This window comes from Fusarium subglutinans, assembly GCF_013396075.1.
Source record: "Fusarium subglutinans strain NRRL 66333 chromosome Unknown NRRL66333_c0000001, whole genome shotgun sequence".
In the NCBI taxonomy this organism is placed as follows: Eukaryota; Fungi; Ascomycota; class Sordariomycetes; order Hypocreales; family Nectriaceae; genus Fusarium; species Fusarium subglutinans.
The window spans coordinates 282,237-301,727 of record NW_023502064.1 but is presented as its reverse complement, the minus strand read 5'-3'; the positions used below and the strand labels follow the sequence as shown (position 1 = coordinate 301,727).

At 48.6% G+C, this 19,491-nt stretch overlaps 6 protein-coding genes across 6 annotated transcripts; 4 read left to right on the top strand and 2 right to left on the bottom strand.

Annotated features, from left to right (window-relative positions):
• Positions 1-534: 534 nt before the first annotated feature.
• Positions 535-1,542, bottom strand: FSUBG_105 (uncharacterized protein; the record flags this gene model as incomplete). Its single annotated transcript, XM_036675082.1, has 1 exon — positions 535-1,542. The coding sequence occupies one exon, from the start codon at positions 1,540-1,542 to the stop codon at positions 535-537; it is 1,008 nt and encodes a 335-aa protein (XP_036544243.1).
• Positions 1,543-2,354: 812 nt separating this feature from the next.
• On the bottom strand, positions 2,355-5,246 carry FSUBG_104 (modin; the record flags this gene model as incomplete). Its single annotated transcript, XM_036674974.1, has 3 exons — positions 2,355-3,097; positions 3,208-4,766; positions 4,876-5,246. The coding sequence occupies 3 exons, from the start codon at positions 5,244-5,246 to the stop codon at positions 2,355-2,357; spliced, it is 2,673 nt and encodes an 890-aa protein (XP_036544242.1).
• A 1,224-nt stretch (positions 5,247-6,470) lies between these two features.
• FSUBG_103 (micromolar calcium activated neutral protease 1 (capn1)) lies at positions 6,471-9,409 on the top strand (the record flags this gene model as incomplete). Its single annotated transcript, XM_036674863.1, has 5 exons — positions 6,471-6,627; positions 6,675-7,189; positions 7,242-7,538; positions 7,587-7,767; positions 7,839-9,409. The coding sequence occupies 5 exons, from the start codon at positions 6,471-6,473 to the stop codon at positions 9,407-9,409; spliced, it is 2,721 nt and encodes a 906-aa protein (XP_036544241.1).
• A 1,670-nt stretch (positions 9,410-11,079) lies between these two features.
• FSUBG_102 (uncharacterized protein) lies at positions 11,080-15,458 on the top strand (the record flags this gene model as incomplete). The annotated part of the gene is made up of 6 exons (XM_036674754.1): positions 11,080-11,506; positions 11,642-12,768; positions 12,814-13,080; positions 13,128-13,760; positions 14,338-14,396; positions 14,495-15,458. 6 exons carry the CDS (start codon positions 11,080-11,082, stop codon positions 15,456-15,458), a joined length of 3,477 nt encoding a protein of 1,158 aa, XP_036544240.1.
• An 818-nt stretch (positions 15,459-16,276) lies between these two features.
• Positions 16,277-17,416, top strand: FSUBG_101 (uncharacterized protein; the record flags this gene model as incomplete). Its single annotated transcript, XM_036674644.1, has 1 exon — positions 16,277-17,416. The coding sequence occupies one exon, from the start codon at positions 16,277-16,279 to the stop codon at positions 17,414-17,416; it is 1,140 nt and encodes a 379-aa protein (XP_036544239.1).
• A 448-nt stretch (positions 17,417-17,864) lies between these two features.
• FSUBG_100 (uncharacterized protein) lies at positions 17,865-18,398 on the top strand (the record flags this gene model as incomplete). Its single annotated transcript, XM_036674533.1, has 1 exon — positions 17,865-18,398. One exon carries the CDS (start codon positions 17,865-17,867, stop codon positions 18,396-18,398), a length of 534 nt encoding a protein of 177 aa, XP_036544238.1.
• Between the last annotated feature and the right edge of the window lie 1,093 nt (positions 18,399-19,491).

Below are 19,491 nucleotides of genomic sequence, written 5' to 3'. Positions count from 1 at the left end.
TTCGAGATCAATCACGAGTGGCGAGATCCCAAACAAGAGAGAGAAAGAGAAAAGAGTATACATATATATAGATGAGGTTATTGTCTGATGTAACTGGGTTGAGGTGTAAGTTGACTGAGTTCTAACCCGGGGATATCGGGGTATTTATACTTTTCAAAGACAGGTTTTACATAATCGTGTTTTCACTTGTCGTCATTCCATTATACGGTGGTTGTGAGGTTCTCATCAGCTTGTCCAAGTTTGCTTTCTGCCTAAGCAAAGAGCAAATATTTATGATGGACAAACTGTTGCACAGTCACTTCTCAGTGAGTTATATCTCAGTTGATAAAAACAAGAACTTTTGTATTCATGATTTCTCTGCTATCATGCGTATCATAACCCAGCCTTTGCGTGATCTAATTGTCTATCTATGAAAGACCCAAATCTGATCTTCTGTATCCCATGGTATCAAACCACAAAAGAAGAGCGACAATCGTTGTCTAAGCGATGCTGCCACACCTTTTCCAATTGCTTTCTGCATTGCGATAATATCAATCACCACTTTAGTCTATTCTTCGCTAGAAGTGGTTTGTTTCCCTCCGATGTTGTCCGCTGTCGCTTGTCAAGATGTCCATCACCAGGACGCCGCTCACCAGAGGAAGAAGCGGCGGTAGCTGTGGTAGATACTCCAAGTTTGCTGGAATACTTATTCGCCATCATGGTATTCCATTCAGCCTTTTGCTTTTCGTCATTGGCTTGTCGAGTGTCCCTGGCAGCTTTGTTCTTCAGTGCTTCTGAGGTCTTGATCCGCATCTCAGCCTCAGCTTTGTAGGTGTCCCTTTTGCGCTTCTGGACCCGGCGCAGATCATCCGTTGCTTTCTGGAGTTTGTCCATCATTCTCTTCACGCGCCTTTCAGCTGCGTTTTCCAGCTCGTCGAGTGTAGCGTTGTTGTCGGCCTGGGTATCATTGTTTGTGTCCTTGGATTCTTCAGGGTTTTCCGTGCCATAGTCTTCTTCCTCTTCGATTCGTTGTTCGCAAGTTTTGGCAAACCAATAATCTCGTTGTCTCCATTCTTTCCAACTCATATCCAGCAATCCACCAAAAAGTCTCATTTCCTGCGCTGTGTCGTTGAGCATGGGATAGTGCTCTGGCCCTTCCACCATGTCAGCGCACTTCCAGTACTTGGCAAACGATGCCGCAATCCTGTGCACGGTGCTGTTCTCAGGCCAGATTGCCTGCATCACAAGGAAATTGGGATAGTAGAAGCTTCCTGGAGAGTCGATGCAGGAGCCTCCTTTGATTCTATAGTAGAACGGATGGTTGCTTGGATTCTTGCAATCCTTGACCCAGTCGCGTTGGTCTAAGTATGCTTGTGTTTCCTTCACAGCCTGTTTGCACATGCGCGGCTTCACCTTTTCGAAGGCCTCCATCACATGTCTCTCCATTTCTGCCAGCCTCTTCTTCTTTTCTCTGTCCTGGAGAGCCTGGAGTAAGTCTTGTCCATCTTCAATCTTAATGACAGTGGGAATGGCACCCTCTGCTCTGGAGTTTGGCTGGCTCATTTCGAGTGCTGAAAGGCTGTTGGCATTTTCTTGGAAGATGCCCGCAGCGTTTAGTTCTTGAGAAAACCGTTTGGCGAAGATGGACACCTCCCGTAAAATCACCTCCCGCAAATTGCCTGAAGTGAAATAAATGTCAGTAAATAAGGCTAAATGTTTGAGAGATCACCAAACAATGTAGCTAAGTCATACCAAGAACCAATGAGGTTGTCATGAAGGTTGCGCTCACACGGGAGAATGAATGAAGTGTCTCCAAACGTGATCGGAGAGAAGATGATGAGGAGAAAAAAAGGATTAATGGAAAAGGTGAGGAAGATGCTATAGATATACACTTCAGAGTGACCTTTTGGCGTTGAATCATTGCCTCATCATATGCGCAACTGAGGAGTTCACCTTAGGCAGCAACTCCTGTTCTCCCATACTTTCATGGGTTAGAGAAACAACAATTTAGACTTAGACAGTAGATCGATTGCACATCTACCACTTTTTGCTCAACCATCCACCACAATAACTTGTGCACAACATCAAAACTTCCAGGTATCAGATCACCAGTTAGTAGTGACTTGGAGGTGTACTTACAATTAGAAACGACTTTTATGAGCATCGTTTACACTCAATTAAAGTTACCTGACCCTTATGGAACAAGAACATATCAGACCTTAATATAAGGGATCAAAGAGAACGTATTGACATGTATTTCTGTATCAACATCTCTTTACTTGAATCCTCTTCCTTCCATCACGACTGTAACTCATTGACCATCCACACCCTCTTTCTGCATTTACTCTATGATCATCCAATTGTACCTCGCTGTATCAAGAGATGTAAACAGGCATATCGCTCCCAAACAAACTCCCCTTCTGAATTTGAACATCATCTCGATGAAAATCATGCAACATGAGCCAACAAATCATCCTCAGAACAAAAGTACACCAGACCTCCTTTGCCCCACGAAGATACGCTGCATACTCAGCCGTCTGGGCCGCTTCCCCCTTGACGACCTGAAACTCGGAATCTGCGTTCTTGAGATTGAAGAATGTCATTGATGCTGACCTCAACACGGCGGGAAGAATCTGTTGGAAGTATGTTTTCATCAGAGTGTCTTCTTTGTTGCTTGCGTTGGCAGGTAGGAATAGTGATGTTGAAGAGGCGCTGTTCATCTGGGAGAGAAGTTCGTCAAAGTGCGCGCCAATCATTTCCTGTCCAAGAGATGCTCGCAGACTTCCATGCCTTGGTAAAGAGTAGTCTTTGAGTGACTCGTCAAGTTCGTCGAGAACAGAGTGCAGTGCATCCTGTGCTTGCCAAGTATAGCTCTGGGGGGTGTCATCTCCAGGTCGAATGCCAGTCTTTGGAGCAAAAATGGTGTTTACATGAAGTGATAGCTGTCCGTTCGCCATTTCGGGGTCTTCGTGAAGATATTGTTGATACGCAGCCAGTAACTTGGGAAAAGAGAAACCTCTTGTGCTCCAGACGCAGTAGCATGGGTTGGGGATATATCTAAAGCAGAGATCCTTGATGTGAAAGACTTGGCCGATCATGCCTATGAGCTCAAAAGTGACTGGATATGTTAGTACCATCAATCTTAAGGGTGATATTGAAGCTTGCCTGGGAAGATGTGAGATGTCACAGCTCCGTCTCTCAAGAAATAATTCACCGCCTTGCGTCCACATCCAAACATAGCCAGCGTCTCCGCAACCTCTGTCCGACTCCCCAATCCAACATTTGGCCAGTCATATGAACAGTTGCCTCTTTTGTACTCAGGAGATCCCTCAGTAAATATCGTAGGGAGTTGTCCAAAAGCAAGTCTCGTCACCGCTTTCGTCGGAATCGTCCTATTCCCTTCAAATATAGCCTTCTCCAGCGCTTGAAAGTGAAACATGATCCCAAGTCCACTGATCTTGTGACCTTTGACAAGAAATCCATTCCCTTCAGCTTGATACACGTTGTGGAAAGTGTTGAACTCTTTCCAGTAGATACCAAGCATAGCGAGCATTTCTATCAAGCTGCTCATGGTAGTTGTAGCGTAGGGACGGTTGATTGACGGGGGCATGTCGTCCCAACTCTTCTTCTCTCGTTGCAGAGCGACGTTGAGAGTGTGTTTGCCAGCGATGGATGTGAGTATTGCTGTGGCGCTTGCTGGGCGTGGCCGTAACCCCATGATCTGCTGTCTCGTCCAATTTTGCGATTGGTTTTCCATCTTTTGTAAACTCGACAGTAGCGCAAGCCAAGTTGCGCGATCATTTTTAACGAAGCGCCCTGTCTTGGTAAATGTGCCGGTAGATGGTGGCTCGAGATCAGTCCATGTATCATCAAGGCTCTTTCTCGTTCCATCAATGAAAAACACATCCGCTCCGTCGATAGGTCTTTTGTCTGTCTTTGAAGTAGTGACAAAGATGACAGGAACTTCGAACTGAATCTCTGTTCGAAACTCTTTGGGTCGCCAGGCTTTGGTCCGTGATTGATGCCATCGACCCATGACGTTCTCACCGCAGTTCGGAGGCGACCTGAATTGCTTGAGCGAGAATGGTGCTCCTGGAGGAGGTTCCACTGGGGACTTGACAACACTTCTTGTTGTGATGGCTCTCATGAGATCTCGAGATATGCGTTGATTACCACTCATTTGGGTGTAAAACTCCGGGTGTTGAAGTTCCGTCCTGCTCATGATTGGAAAAGCGGACAGGATGGATGAGTCGTCGGCAAGACTGAAGCTAGTCATGACTGAGCCTGTTATGGAGCGGCCGTGGGTAGAATGTATCGAGAAGGCATCTGTCGAGTTGTACACACGCTTGTAGACGTCTGTCTTCTCAAGCGCGACCTCAAACTCGCGACGTGGTGGTGAAGTCGTGCCGTTACTCTCGCTCTTTGTCGAAGTTTCCGTCGAAGTTGAGCGCTTTAGTTTCGGCATTCCTAACTCTGGGACACTCGACGTCGGGAAGCTGAGGGATCGCTCTGCACTTGCGTGAAAGCCATTCCACTCATCTCGATCGTACTTCCGCGATGTCGCGACTGAATCAGTTTCTGTTGCGTCATCTTCTTTCCACTGATGCAATGTCGGGGCCATGGATGACCGGTTGGAAGGGATGAGAGTGGAATTATCGGCGATAAACTTGTTGAACAGCGCTTCGAGACCTTCGATTCGTCTTTGAGTTGCTTCGCTGCTGCTGAGGACCGCGTCAATCTTGAGTTCCAGCGCACGCTGTGATTCCACGATAACCACGTCTGACTCGCTACGTATTGTTAGCGCCTTCGATATCAAGGACTAATGAGACTTGCCATTGTAGAATGTTCAAGATGAGAGTGACTGATCCCTTGTGCGCCTGGAGCTGCCGAATATACTTGACAACATCATCTTGCACCCTCAACCATTTGACCCGATCCCATCTCGTCAGAACAACCTTCCCATCATTATCCAACGGCTTCAGCGTGGTGATGAGATGATCACACGTCTTGATCAATTCACTGATCGTGACAGTCGCATCATGAATGCCAACCGACATCCTCGCCGCTTTCGGGACCGAATCTGGATCATCGATCAAACTCTTGAGTCGCTTAATCGCCCAGTTGATCTCTTTTGTCTCAGCATGTGCCCATAATACTGTCCGGGGACAGTTTTCTATGCTGGACTTGACGGTGTCAAAGGTTTTGATCACGGCGGCTGAGACTGTGAGAAGGCCTGCTACTCCGCTGGCGATGCTGAGGGGATCCATGGCCGAGGCAGCGAGTAGAAGATGGAATTGATGAACGGCATTGTAGAGTCATTTGCGGAGGGTTGGGGGCTATAGATATGATAGAAGGGTTCAGCTCTAAATCAGGCTGTGGTTGCGTAGCTGCGATAGGGTAGATGATATGCAGCTGTTGAGCGATATTGTCTCGATGATGTAGTCACTCGCATCTTTGGCTTGGCGCAAAACTGGAGGGCCAGTCTGTCCGGCTGACAAATGAGGGATAGTAAGATCGATCATCGGAAATGTATTTAGCATGGGTCGATTCTCATGCATCTCGTCAGAATAAGGCAGGCTTGTGTCTTGTGCATCTTGTCTTCAGTTTGCTTTCACCTGTGTGACACTGCTAGAGGATGACAGCCGATGGGTCAAACGAGGGCAAACAGATTATGCGTTACGTACTCACCTGAACTACAAGACATGTCACATACTGAGTGAGGTTGGTATGTATATGCATGGTCTACAGTAGTCTCATTAGTTTGACTGTGTTTGTGGTTGTGCATGTGAATAGTCTAGGGTGGCTTGTTACACATCATCAACATCCTCAGCCCAAACCACAACCATGAGAGTTTTGATACTAATAAACCAAACGCCCATAAACACAAACTGAAACATCAAAAGAAAGCCCAAACTCATCGACAATCCTTCAAGATGCACCCTCAACTTGGCATCACCCCAAGACCTTCCAATACAGTATCAACGCCCCGTCCATGCATGCATGCATGCATCCAGCCGCAAAGAACAGGGATCCTCAAACGTAATCACAAACAACCACTCACGATCCTCTTTCCCCTCCTTCCCCAGCCCTACAAGCCTAGGTGGGCTGACATGCGGGCACGCTACAGGGGTATTACGGCCCGTGAAAATGGGACTTTTGGGGGCCAAGCTCTATCGTCGTTGGACACAGCTACCTTACCTTACAGAAACGGGCGGGTAGAGCGACGCCCGTTCTGGTTACATCTTTCTTCTTACTACCATGTTGGCATGGATGAGTGTTGCATCTAGGGGTGCTCTTTGATGAGTTGTCCGCTTACAGGGCTGAGAGCTTAGATGTCGTTAAGCGCTGTGTTTCTCGGCGTGCATCATGGTATGAGGATAAAAGGTCAGCAAGCCTCCTCTCCTCCTCTCCTCTCCTCTCCATTCTCTTTCATTTTGCTACTGAGGAGGAGTTGTGTTTATGATTGTTGTTGGTTTGAATAGTCAAGCAAGATGCCTTCATCTTCTTCCTCTAGTTCTTCCTCCGCAAGCCCGTCGTTTGCCGAGATTGCGTCTGGTGTCGCTGATCTCGGCGACAGATCAAAAGTCACGCCTCAGCAAGCGATTGACAAGTTTTGGAAGCAATTCACTACCAAGAATCCAGGCAAAGGTACCCAATCCCTAGCCCCCAAACCAAACAGACACTAATAGATACAGCAACTACTGTCATCCCCTCAAACACTTACACTGATCTCGCCGCCAAAAGAGGCAACCAAGTAACCACCTCCACAACTCAAGCATCCTACGAAGACGCTGCAGCGACATGCCGCGCCAAAGTCGAAAAGATCGTCAAGGAATGCCGTCGCATCAACAAGAAGTATCGCGATCCTCACTTTGACATTGAAGTTGATCTCAAGCTCTACCGCAACGACTGTCTGCACTCTCTCTCCAATGTCGAGAACTACCAGCCCGGTGAAGATCTCCGCCCACAGAGCGTGAAGCGCGTTGGTGATATCTTTGAAAAGCCCTGTTTTTACATTGATGGCCCTACTGCGAATGATGTTAGACAGGGCCGGGATGGCGATTGCTGGCTCATGGCTGCTCTGTGTACTCTCAGTGAGAAGCCTGGTTTGATTGAACGCCTCTGTGTTGCACATGATCAGGATGTTGGTGTTTACGGCTTTGTGTTTTATCGAGACGGAGCTTGGATTTCGGAGATTGTTGACGATTTCGTAAGTTTCCCGCCTGCTTGTGTGTCGTGATACAGAACTGACAAACATTTAGCTGTACCTCATCAAGCCGGACTACGATGAGGGGTACTTTGACAGGATCCTCTTTGACGACATCGAGCGCGTTGATCCGGATGAGGCGTATCGTCGCATCTTCCAGTCAAACAGTAGTGCGCTGTACTTTGCCCAGTGCCAGCATCCTCAGGAGACTTGGCTGCCTCTTCTTGAGAAATGCTACGCCAAGGCTCACGGAGATTACGGTGCGATTGAGGGCGGTTTCGGAGGCGAGGGTATTGAGGATCTCACCGGTGGTGTCACCTCTGAGCTTCTGACCACCGACATTCTCGACAAGGTGAGTTCCACAGTGGCAATGCGTATCACAGTATTAACGATTGTGTAGGAGTACTTCTGGAAGGAAGAATTGCTCAAGGTCAACCAAGAGTTCCTATTTGGCTGTAACACCGGCATCTGGGGCCGTGGCTGGGGCGAGCGCAAGGGCATTGTTGAACTTCACGCCTACTCCATTCAGAAAGCTGTCGAGATCGATGGCAAGCGACTCCTCAAACTCAAGAACCCTTGGGGTAAGGGTGAATGGACCGGTCCATGGAATCAGTCATCCCAATAGTACCATAACCAACAAATGCTGATCAAGGACGGACAGGCGACGGCTCAAAGGAGTGGACTGCCGAGTGGCTTCAAAAGCTCGACCACCGCTTCGGCGACGACGGAGATTTCTGGATCTCGTACGAAGACCTACTTAGAAAGTATCAGGCCTTTGAGAGAACCCGTCTCTTCACCGACGACTGGCGCGTCAGTCAGCTCTGGACTACACTCTCTGTCCCATGGGCACTGGACTACCACGATACACACTTCTCCTTCACCCTCTCCAAGTCTGGCCCTGTGGTTCTTGTCCTCGCTCAGCTTGATGATCGTTACTTTAGAGGTCTCGAGGGCCAGTACATGTTTGAGCTGGGTTTCCGTCTCCACAAGGCCGGCCACTCTGACTACGTCGTGCGAAGCCAGACACCATACCGCATGACGCGCTCCGTCAACGTTGAACTCGAGCTTGAGGCTGGCGACTACGAAGTCCGCGTCAAGATCAACGCCACTCGCAACCAGGATATCCTGCCCATCGAGAAGGTCATCAAAGACAACGCCAAATCTCGTCGCGAGAAGCTTCTACGAATTGGTCTCGCCTACGATCTCGGCCACTGCAAGGGCCGCTTCGTCGAGACACCCGAAGAAAAGGCCGCCCGCAAAGAGCAGGAGGCCAAGATCAAGCAGAAAAAGAGAGATAAGATCAAGGCAAAGCTTCTCAAGGAGCGCCAAGAGGCTCACTATCTTGCTACCCGACAGTTCGAGCGCGATCAGCATAAGCGACTGAAGAGAAAGGAGAAGCTTGCTCTTAAGAAGGCTGCCAAAAAGGCGAGGCAGGAAGCTCGTAAGGCTGAGAGAGCTGCTATCAAAGCTGAGAAGGCGGCGAAGAAGGCAGCTGAGGCTGAAGCTAAGGCTAAGCTTGAGGCAGAAGAAGCTGCGAAGAAAGAGAAGGAGGAGAAGGAGGAGAAGGAGGCTGAGGCTGAGGCTGCGAAGGATGAAAAGGTTGAGGCTGGTGAAGAAAAGGCCGAGTCCAAGCCTGAAGAGCCCATGACTCCTGAGTCTACCGCAGACGATGACTCGAACGAAAAGGAAGAGGCCAAGGAAGCTGAAGCAGCTGAGCCCAAGGTCGATGAGAAAGGAGCGGAAGCCGATGCCGAGGAAGAGGAGGAAGAGCCAGACATCGAGAGCGAGCCCGAAACCGACGTCGAAAGCGTAGGCACCCTCGCGACACTCGCAGACCGTGAACTCTGGATCCACGTCGACAACTACACAGGCACAATCTCCTCCGACAGCGACTCAGACAACGAATCCACCACCTCATCCTCCTCATCCAGCTCCGAAGCCGAGAAAGACCCGTGGAACGCCGTGGTAGTAGCGGGCATCCGCATTTTCCACACCGGGCTGGGCGAGGGCGAAGACGACGGCGACATCAACCTCAAGGTGATCCGGCCGATCCCCTTTGGCAAGGATGACGAGGAGGTTGATGTTGGGGGGAAGTGCAGTACCAAGGTGCTGGATGTTGATGATAGTGCCAAGGATGCTACGCTTGTGGGGGATGCGAGTGAGAAGATTCGGTTTATTAAGGGGGATGGGGCGAAGAGAAGAACTGCTACTACTTTTTTCTGATGAGGATATGAATGGGTTGGATGGGTTATCATAGCGAATGAAATGGATTTGGTACTAGGATTGTGTTTCTATGTGGTTGTCAAGTGTCGCGTGACAAGTTAAGCTTGAATCGACGCTTACCTCTTTGAGATTATAAGGCTGAAACGACCACGACGACTCTTCTGATATGCAACATGTATAGAAAATTGAATAATAAGACGATGGTTACTACTTTATCGCTTATCTAGCCATTGCAAAAGGTCTTCAATTTTCGAGGTGAGACCGCAAAGTTGTCATATGCAGCTCTGCTTACACCAACCTCCAACCTCCAACCAGACACATTTCTCACCGTCCAAGAAGAAGCATGATACAGATCAATTATTAATTAGTGATCAGAATCCGCTCTTGTACTTCTTCATCGCACAGGAAGAACTTTGGAAGCCAATCCCGTCAGCTCGAGCTTATATGTATTTATCCTCGAAAGCGTCCTTGATCATCGTCTAAGCCACGATAGTGGACAACACTAACAAGACTGGGGGGTCCAAGCATCTCAAAATAGCTCCCTTAGCTCCCGCGAATTCTTACTCTCACTTTGAGGCATACAAGCCGTAATAAAGTCTCCGAAATTATACTGTAGCATCATAAACAGATCATCAGTTCACACGACGCAAAGCCTTGGCATGCTGACAGCAATCAACGAGGGTGCCAGAAATACTCAGTCTAGAAACCTCTCATATGTATCTGAGCTTTTTTGTCGCATGGGATTTAGGATGTAATAAAAAAGGACCATCAGTGGATACTGTCAGCAACGCAACGTCTGGTCCACAATTTAGGGAATCAGAGGCGAGGTGCAGACAGTTACACAGCCTTACTGTCGTTGTCCGGGAGAGAAGAGAAGAGAGGCATGAACTGACCTGTTTGCGAGGTTGGTTATTAAGTCTCTTCAATTGAAGCGTTCATCGACGTTGAGATGTGAAACATGATCGTTCTTTGACGTGGCTGATAATGCCGAGCTGAGATAAGATCTGCAGACATGATTCGCATTGCATTGCATTCATCTGGGACATTTCGTTTTGTGAAAACGGTAAGTAACACAATGACGGATACGGAATACAGACGTAACAGTTAGAAAACTATGCTTACAGAGAAAAGAGACTCAGACTTGTTGTAACCGAGCCTTGCGATCGATCGTAACTTATCCACTCAGACTTCAGTCAGCCTCCCTTTTAACCTAAACAAAGCTCAAGCTCAGCCTTACTGCAGCTAAGCTATATATCCCTGTATAGTAAATTGGGCCTGCATCATCTTCTCAGCAATCCTTCATAACCAACAGTCTTGGCAATTCTTCTTTTCCTCGATGAAAAGCAGAGCTTGACTTGTTCTTCACTGTAGAGTAGGCTAATTAGCAGATGTATGAGGCCCAACCGCGCACGAACACATCCGCAATCCAAGATCGTCAGTCTTTGCCGATCTGAAACTCGGTCTCTCTTTGTGTCTTACATCCCTTCTCTCTATACCGCTTGCGCCACCCTTCGCCCAGCGATCCCTGTAGAAGGAATTGACCCAACCCAACAACACGCATCACAATCTGACAGGATTTAGCATGGGTCCCTCATCCCAGCTTCTCCAGGTCCAATTTCTTCCATAAACATAAAACAACACAACAAAGAAAAAGGGAACCTCGTCTCGCAATGGCCGAGCCAGAGGACATACACGCCCGCAAGCCCTCCGGTGTAAACATATTCGGAATCTCTGGCAGCGGCTATCATCATCTAATGCCCCACGAAATGGCCGATCTTGACAAGCCCTCGCCGGAAGCGAAAATGAGTCCTCCCGAGACACCGCATTCCTTTCACAACCTGCTCGGCGGGCACCAGCCAGCGGGAAGTTCTTCTTCTAGTCCCAGAGTCGCTGATTCTCAGGGAATGCCTGAGCCGTACTCTCAGATCTGGGCTCCTTCTATGCCGCGCGGTGGTGATGAGAAGAAGAGCGATATGCCTAGGACCATGGAGCGAGAAGTCAAGATGAGTGAGGGGGGGAAACTTCCTAAGATTGTGGAACCGAGGGGGGATGCTATGGATGATGAGTTTGATGATGAGATTTTTTATAAAAAGTTTGGTAAGTTTTCTTGTTTTGTCGTTGAGGGTATGAGACTTACTTGAATAGCTGAGCCACCAAAGGGTTGTTCGACAACACGAGATATTCACCAGCCCAGATCAAGTTGGCTCTCAATTACGATCTATGTTCTATCAGTCTACTCAACAGTCGGCAGTGGAATCTGGCTCGTCACAGCCATCCTCCAACCACGATGGGGCCACAAAATCGCCTCTGGCGCATCCCTCTCACCATCAACAGCAACGACCCTCGCAGCACTACTAGCAAAGACCATCGAAATGTCCTTCGTCACTGTCTTCGTCTCATGTCTAGGCCAAGTCCTCACCCGAAGAGCCTTTATTCGAAAAGCGAATGGCATGTCACTTGCGGAAATGACGATGAGGAACTGGGTTATTCAGCCTGGATCTCTCATCACTCACTTCGAAACACTGCCTTCGTCGTCGTTGACGCTTCTGGGGATGTTGTCGCTTACTGCTACGATTGCAGCTGCGTTCTACACGACTGCTTCTGACGCGATGGTCTCACCCAAGCTAAAGTCTGGGAGCTGGGAGCATAAGGAGCTTATTGGATATGTGCGCGCGTCGTATGCTAATGCAGCGTATGTGCGTGAGGACTGCCCGTATCTTTTCAACATTACTGAAGACATCCACGCCGCCGAGTCTTGCATGAATGTTCAGTTCTCGGGTCAATCTTACAGGAATTTGCTTAACTATATGAACATGTGGACGAGCCTCAACCAAAACGGAACCGAAGTCTCATCGGATATGAAGAAGCGACCTGGTGGGACGACGCTGCTCCACGATAACACTACGTTGTACTCTTCCTGGATCGAGACTGAGCACGGCGACGTCAAAGCGCACTTTGAAGAAACAGGGCGCATTATTAATAATGTCACTCTCGCCCTTCCCCACCCTGGTGTTTATGGTGCTTCCACTCTCAAACTGAACGGAATTCTTCAGCCTGACGATCTCGCTGGAGTTGGGGAGTACACCGTTCGAGCAGGCGTTGTCTCACCATCTGTCAACGTCTTGTGTGTCGATATGGACAAAAAGGAACTTGCCCCTCTCGTTTACACGACATGGCCTAACGCCAAGGTCAACAACACTGACATCCCTGGCCAAAAGACGGGTTGGCCTGGTTGGACGGGCGAAGTTCCCCAGCCACTTGATGGGAAGAACAAGGACTATTATCTCAACCGGACTGATGTGGATGACATCTTCAGATGGGGGCCCAAGTACGAGCGTCGGCCTCCTGTCTTCCAAATGGTAAGTCATCCACCTATATGTCAGGACCATAGCTAATGTGTGCAGTACCCCTTTGACTTTAACCTTCTCACAAACGCGACTGTCTATGCAGCCGACGCCATCTACACCCTCGGCAAATCTCCTGAGAGCAAAAACTACACCGTCTGTCAACTTCGGTCGTGGGTATCGCCCAACTGTTCTACAGAGTTCAACATCTCCGGTATCGCCGGTGCCACCATGAAAGCTCACTGTGAAGACGACGCTGACGAGAACGCTTATCGACGATCATTCCCTTCAGACCAAGGCTGGTCTGCTCCCTCTCTTGACTGGAAGGTAAGTTTCACCTTGTTTATTGTATGAACAAGACTGACAGTGTGTAGTGGCTCGCTGATCAATGGCGGTTGTCTATGGATCTTAATGGTGGCTCTGTTAACAACAATGCCTCCAACGCTCGTATCCTCACTCAACTTGCCCTTCATGAACCAAAGATGCCTGCTTCTTATCCCTCACTCGCCGAAGCTCTCGCTGTGTATTCCAGCCCTCTCATCATGATCAGCGCTATCGGCACGCCCTTCCGTCATTATTGGGATCAGGACCCAAAGGCATACCCCGAAAACCTCATCCCAGCACCTGGCTTTCCCCAACCCTTCAACGCATCGCTCATCACACAAGAGTACACATCCGGACACACTCAGTCATGGCAGAACATCTTTTACGTCATCCTCGTTCTCGTCTTCGCCATCAATTTATTCTGTTTGGGCTACTTCATCATGCGCTCGGGTCTAGTGACAGACTTCACCGAACCACAGAACTTATTCTCCCTCGCGATCAACAGTCCGCCAAGCAAGTCGTTCCACGGCAGTTGTGGCGGAGGTCCTGAGAAGAGACATCTTGTTGTCCCGTGGAAGGTTGCGTATGCGCCGAGTGCGAACCATTATTTCTTCCAGGACAATTCACCTGGAAAGGAGACGTCTGAAGGGTTGAGTACGGCGAGGGAGTATGGAGAACCGAGGGTGAGCAGTTACAAGAGACTCAGCATGAGTAGGACTTGGCTGTAGATGGATCTGTATGTGTCGTTGTATAAGCAAGAGTTCCAAAATGCATGGTTGGGGAGTTATCACATTCAGCTGGGGGCCAATACACTACCGCCGCACATACGTACATACATGTATATCTTGAATGCCATCTGGTCAGATGCTTCTTCACAATTACCTGGCTTCTTACAGGCTGACTATATATTAGTTGGATGTTCAGTACACCAGCAGCCACTGTCCAGAGAGTTCGCAGGCTCAATCACATAAAGACAACCTTGACACCTGTAGCAGCTCATTCTCTGAGGTCTAGCGGTGACTTATTTCAGTAGAAGCTGCAGGTCCGATAATGGCTAGGCTTTTGCACTAAGGATTCCTAAATGTCTGTAATTTACCTTCGATACGATCTAGCATATCATATGCAGGCAACATAAATCAAGCAACTATTCCTTCTGAATGATCTCCTCTAACTCTCGCAACACAATTCAAATCTCAATCTCTTTTTTGACCTCTTCATTCTCATCTTCCTCTCATTCCAAACGGCGTTGCCATTCAAAAGCAAAGCCATAGGGCATTCCGCTTGATCGCAGAGAGTTCGCTGCCTAACATCTTTGACCAGTAAGTTACATTTTCTTGATTTCCTTTTTATAGGCTTGATACTAACAGATATTGCTTCTCAGGCATCCCTTTTCTATTCTTGAATCCACCTGATCAAGTGCTATGGAGCCTACCGGTGCTACGTATGTCCTTACTGCCGCCCAGTTTGCTGGGCAGGTTAACCAGCCTGGCGGAGATCCTGTGCAGCGTCAAGCGCAGGTCGAGCGTGGCCTTGCTTCTTTTGAACAGGCGAAGAAGCAGATGAGGGAGGATATGGTAGGAGAGCTTCACCGGTACCTGGAGTCTGGAAAATGGATCCAATCCAGTCAAAATGCGAGTGGCCATACAGCATATAAGAGGTTCATGGGCAAGTCCGGCTACACTCATTCACTACATTACGGACACTTCTTCGTCATTCAGGCCATATATGTCCAGGGCGGAGGGCATATCCATGATGCCATCTTCAACATGTATCAAGCGATTTCGGGATATTGGGACATGACTATCACTCCGGATAAGCCTTTTTATCCGCGTCTTGCAGACTCTCAGAGGGAGCGTCGTTTGATCTTGGGAATCATTCAAGGACCCAATACTCCAAGTGGGAGACAAGCCACCTCTGACAAACACAGAGAGTTGGGAGTTTATCTCAGGGCTGCAGCACAACTCACGGCACAAATCCAGAACGAGGAACAGGTCGAAAAAGAACGCTCTATGGATTTTCAAAGAACGAGAGACGAGCTGAGGCATGCTCAGCAAAGAAACTTGGAACTACAACAAGAACTCCAGGAGGGGGCACGGATTCGACGAGATGCAGAGCGCAACGAGCAGGCGTTGCGACATCAGCTGAAACAAAAGTCAGACCAGCTGCAAGATGCACAGGCGCAACTACAAGAAGCGAATCATAAACTTGTTGAGTCAAAACGACATGTGCAGGCCTATGGAACCCATCATCAGCAAATTTCAACGCAAATTGCAGAGCTTGAAAAGCAGCACGCCCGGGTCGAGGGGTCTAAGTCGGCGACCAAGCGTCCGGCTGCGGGAATTGCAGGTGGTGAGGAACCCAAGCGGCGTCGTCAGAACTGACTTGCCAGAGGCCGAGGTATATAAAAAGGGGTTACTGGTAGTGAGAATGATTAGCAATGGTTATTAGAAACTGCTACGTGGGACACAGAATGACTGTTGAGCTAAGTCCCAGGCAAGGCGTCACAGAGAAAAGCAATAATATATAAGTTTTGTTTATGATTTCTCTTAATAATCCAAAGATATCATCTTACTTCACCTAATAATTATCATATGATTCCAGTACCATTGGTCCCTGGTTACAGGCGTCCCAGTCAGTCAAGAAGTAGACAAGGACCATACATGATAATTTATTTACTTGCTAGAGGAAGAGAAGTCCTGTAAAGTTCTGTTCCGGGCCGATTTTAAGTCCGGCATGCTACAGTACTACTTATTCTCAAATTGTAGGCATTTGCTTCTGCGAGCCTTCAGCATATCACTAGCAAACAGTGCAGGCACTCAAGGTCATCAACAAGGACATCTTCGTTCAACACACATCACAAACCTAATACTTAGCTCTCGCTTACTTTCTCTTTCTTAGAGTTTTGTTTGCTACTTGAGAGGGCTTTGCTTTCTTCGGGCTGAGTGATTGCACAAGAGTGGTGCTGCATCTTGATTGCTATCTGCAAGCAGCGATTAGTATGTTACCATTTTTCTCTTGCTTTCTAATAAACTTAGCAAAGAGCCCCCTAAGCTTAGGCTAGATTTGCCCAAGTTTTTTATTGCTTAGGGTCAAGGGCCTGTGTTTTCTTTCCTTCCCTGGGCTGGGTACTAACATCAGCTGCGTTCTTAGATCTTCTATCCCTACTACTTGCTCCTCTCTCTAAGACGTGGTTGGTATCATGGCGTCTTCCCGTTTTGCAACAGAGGGTGAATTTATTCTCCCATCTTCATTTCCTGATGAAGAGCACCGTTGCGAGGATCGTGTTCAACGCCAGGATCAGATCGCGAAAGTCCGGGCGGAATTTGAGCAGGCAAAACAGACTCCCATGTCTCGCCAAGCTCTCGCTGAGATCTTTGACTATCTGAAGAGAGGTGAATGGATTCATCCTGCTGAGCGTGCCAGCGCCCATCCTGCCTACAGACGCTTCATGGGGAAAAGTAGTTATAACGGAGGGGTGCCAACTCTTTACTACCCTGAGTTCCTCGTGGTCCAGGCAATCTTTCCTCAAGACCGCGACAACCCGGACATTCACGTAGCAGTGCGGAAATTATATGAGACGGTGTCGAAACACTGGGGCATGAAGGCTATCCCAGGGATTCCTTTCTTCCCTCGTCTCCAAGACTCCGATCGAGAACTACGACTCCTGGTCGGCAATCACCCCATCCGATCGAAGACAGTCGGAAGATCTGACCCATTTCTCACCACTCCCCTTGCGTCCAGGCCTTCTCCCAGGCCCGAGGTACAAGAATCGAGCTTCCAGAACACCCAGGACAATGTGCTTGTCTCGCCCAGCGCCCCAAGCACTTCCAGCAACAGTGCCAGGCCTGCCCCAAACCCACCCAGTGGTCTGAGCCCATATTTGGCTGGTATCAACATGAAGTTCACCGAGAACGAGCAACGTATTGCGGACCTTGAGCGTAAGCTAAAGGAGAAAGAGCAAGAAGTCAAGGATAAAGACTTCCAGATGGACAACCTCGGGTACAAACAGCGATATGAGCAGGCACTGGAACAGACGCTAGAGACCCAACGAGCACTTCGTGACACACGGCAACGATGCCGCGAGTTGGAGATGCTCCTTAACAAATACGAAGAGAAGAGCAAGCAGCTCAAGCATCTTCTCCTACAGTCTCGAGAACACAGCAACCGCTCGCTCACCGCCGTCTTGCAGTCCCACGGTCTTCTAGGGCTTGGCCAGCAGCAATTGGATCAGTCCTTGAGCCTCCTAAGCGAACCTATCGATGAGTTCAACGCCACCCCAGAGGGTTCTGGTTTCGATGCCCTCGATCAACGAGCCAACAAAAGATCTCGGGAAACTTAAGTCACTGCGGAGTTATGGAGATCTATTTGGATCAAGAGAACATCACCTTTGGCTGAAGGAAGAGCAACTGAACGCATGAGCAGTTAGTAAAGCTGTTTCGCAGAGGTGTGGGAAAGCCACAGATGGGAGCTGAAGTCAGCAGAAGAACTCCTTACGGAGAGACTAATAATGTACGAGTCATGTTATAATTCTTAATAATTGAAAGACGATGCCCATCTTCTCTGAACGATCGTAATGTTAGTAGTGTTGCATGTCATTGGTCTGTGTAGGTACTTACACCATTGCACCTCCTCCTGTGCATCGCCTACCTACGGCAGGCACGAACCCAAACCGCATTCTCCCTCTTCATTACTATTTCGTGCCCCTTCTCCTTTCTTTTCCCTTCTCTTCCCTTCAAAGATGCCAGAAGGAAAACATCCAGGAGATCCATGCGTATCTCAAGCCGGGAATGTGGATCCGAGATAGCCGTCCTCCCAGTAACCATGTCACATACCATGCCATAAAACAAAAGTCGAGTGGCAGCGGAGGTAGCATGTACTACCCTTATTTCTTTGTCTTTCAGGCGATTTTCCCCTCTTCGAAAGCTCTCGGAGGCATCTGCGGGGATGTTGGTCGTCACTGGGACGCTCAAGTCAGTAAGGATAAACCTTTTTACCCGCATCTAGACAACTCCGAAATAGAGCTGCACCTCATCAAGGGAAAAGATCCAGCTTCTCTGAGACAAGACGAGCACCCTTCACAGAGCCAGGATACCCCCGCAGTCTTCACTCCAACCCATGGCGGTAAGTCGGAGGTGGAAGATCAGAATGACGGTATCCAAGTGGCTACTGGCACCGCTTGTACCACCTCCCAGCCAGTACCTATCAGTGCCTCCGATCCCTTGCGAAACTACGACGAAGAACAAGCCAATTTTCGAAGCGAACCTGAGCGACGCTTTGCCGAGGTCCAAGCTCAGATGCAGCAGGACGCCATTGAACCCTAGGAGGATCCAGAGAGATGCATCCAAGTAGCACAGGAGAAGGCAAAGGAAATCCGCGACCATACAAGCAGGGCAGAAGAGCGGGTGTTGAAATCCCAAGAGCATGCGACTAGGGCACGAGAGCATGCGACCAAGGCAGAACAGCATTTAAGCAAGGCACACGAGTATGCAAAGGCTGCTACCAGATTGGCAGATGAGCTCATTGAGGGCTTGAACAAGACTGCTGAGCGCCCTGCCGTTCCTGTCTCAGATGAGGAACGGCCCAATAAGCGAGTTCGTGAGAACTAAAGCCAGAAGATAAGGAGTACAACACCTGTTGGCTCGACAAGAGCTGAAGCACAACTACTAGCTGCCATGGGATTGCCGTGCTGGATGTGAAGTAACCCAAAAATTGAGGTCGTGAGAACGAAAATGTAGAGGGACGAGGATAGAGGTAAACTTTGGTGGAAGTAGTCGAGTCCTGTTCAAGGTGTGAGGTTTCTTTTGGTGTCATTAAGGCTGCTCAGGGAAGGAACAGAAGAGCAGATCAAAGGGCAAAAAAAGATGTATGAGACTGTTCGACATAGTTATCAATAAGCCAGAAGCCATGTCTACATGCTCCAAATGACCGTGGTGCCGCGTTGTCCATATGTACTGTCAGCAATCCATCAAAAGAGACACTCCTCCATGAAGAAATATTTGAGATGTAGACTTACAACACTCGTCACAACCCGCCAAGGGGGTGGCAAGAAACCTCAAGATATCGACCCATCCCGACTGATCAATTGCAGGCAAATTAATGATGTGTTCAGATGAGGTTGATACTTTGACTTATAGTCAGAAGTTCGCTTACCCCTTGAAGCCATCGCATAACCATCCACCCAGCAACAGCCAAACCTACACACAAAGCCACATCAGAATTCTTCATATCGAACACGACAAAGGGACGTTTTATTGCACCACCTGAGACAGTAACTATGATAGTATGTTGATCTTTGACAAATGACACCGTGTCAACTCGTAAGATAATAAAAAAAGGTAGTAACCGCAAATAACCAAACCACCATAAGGGAAAAAGGAAAAAGATGTGACGACGTCTGTCTTAACAAACAAAAAA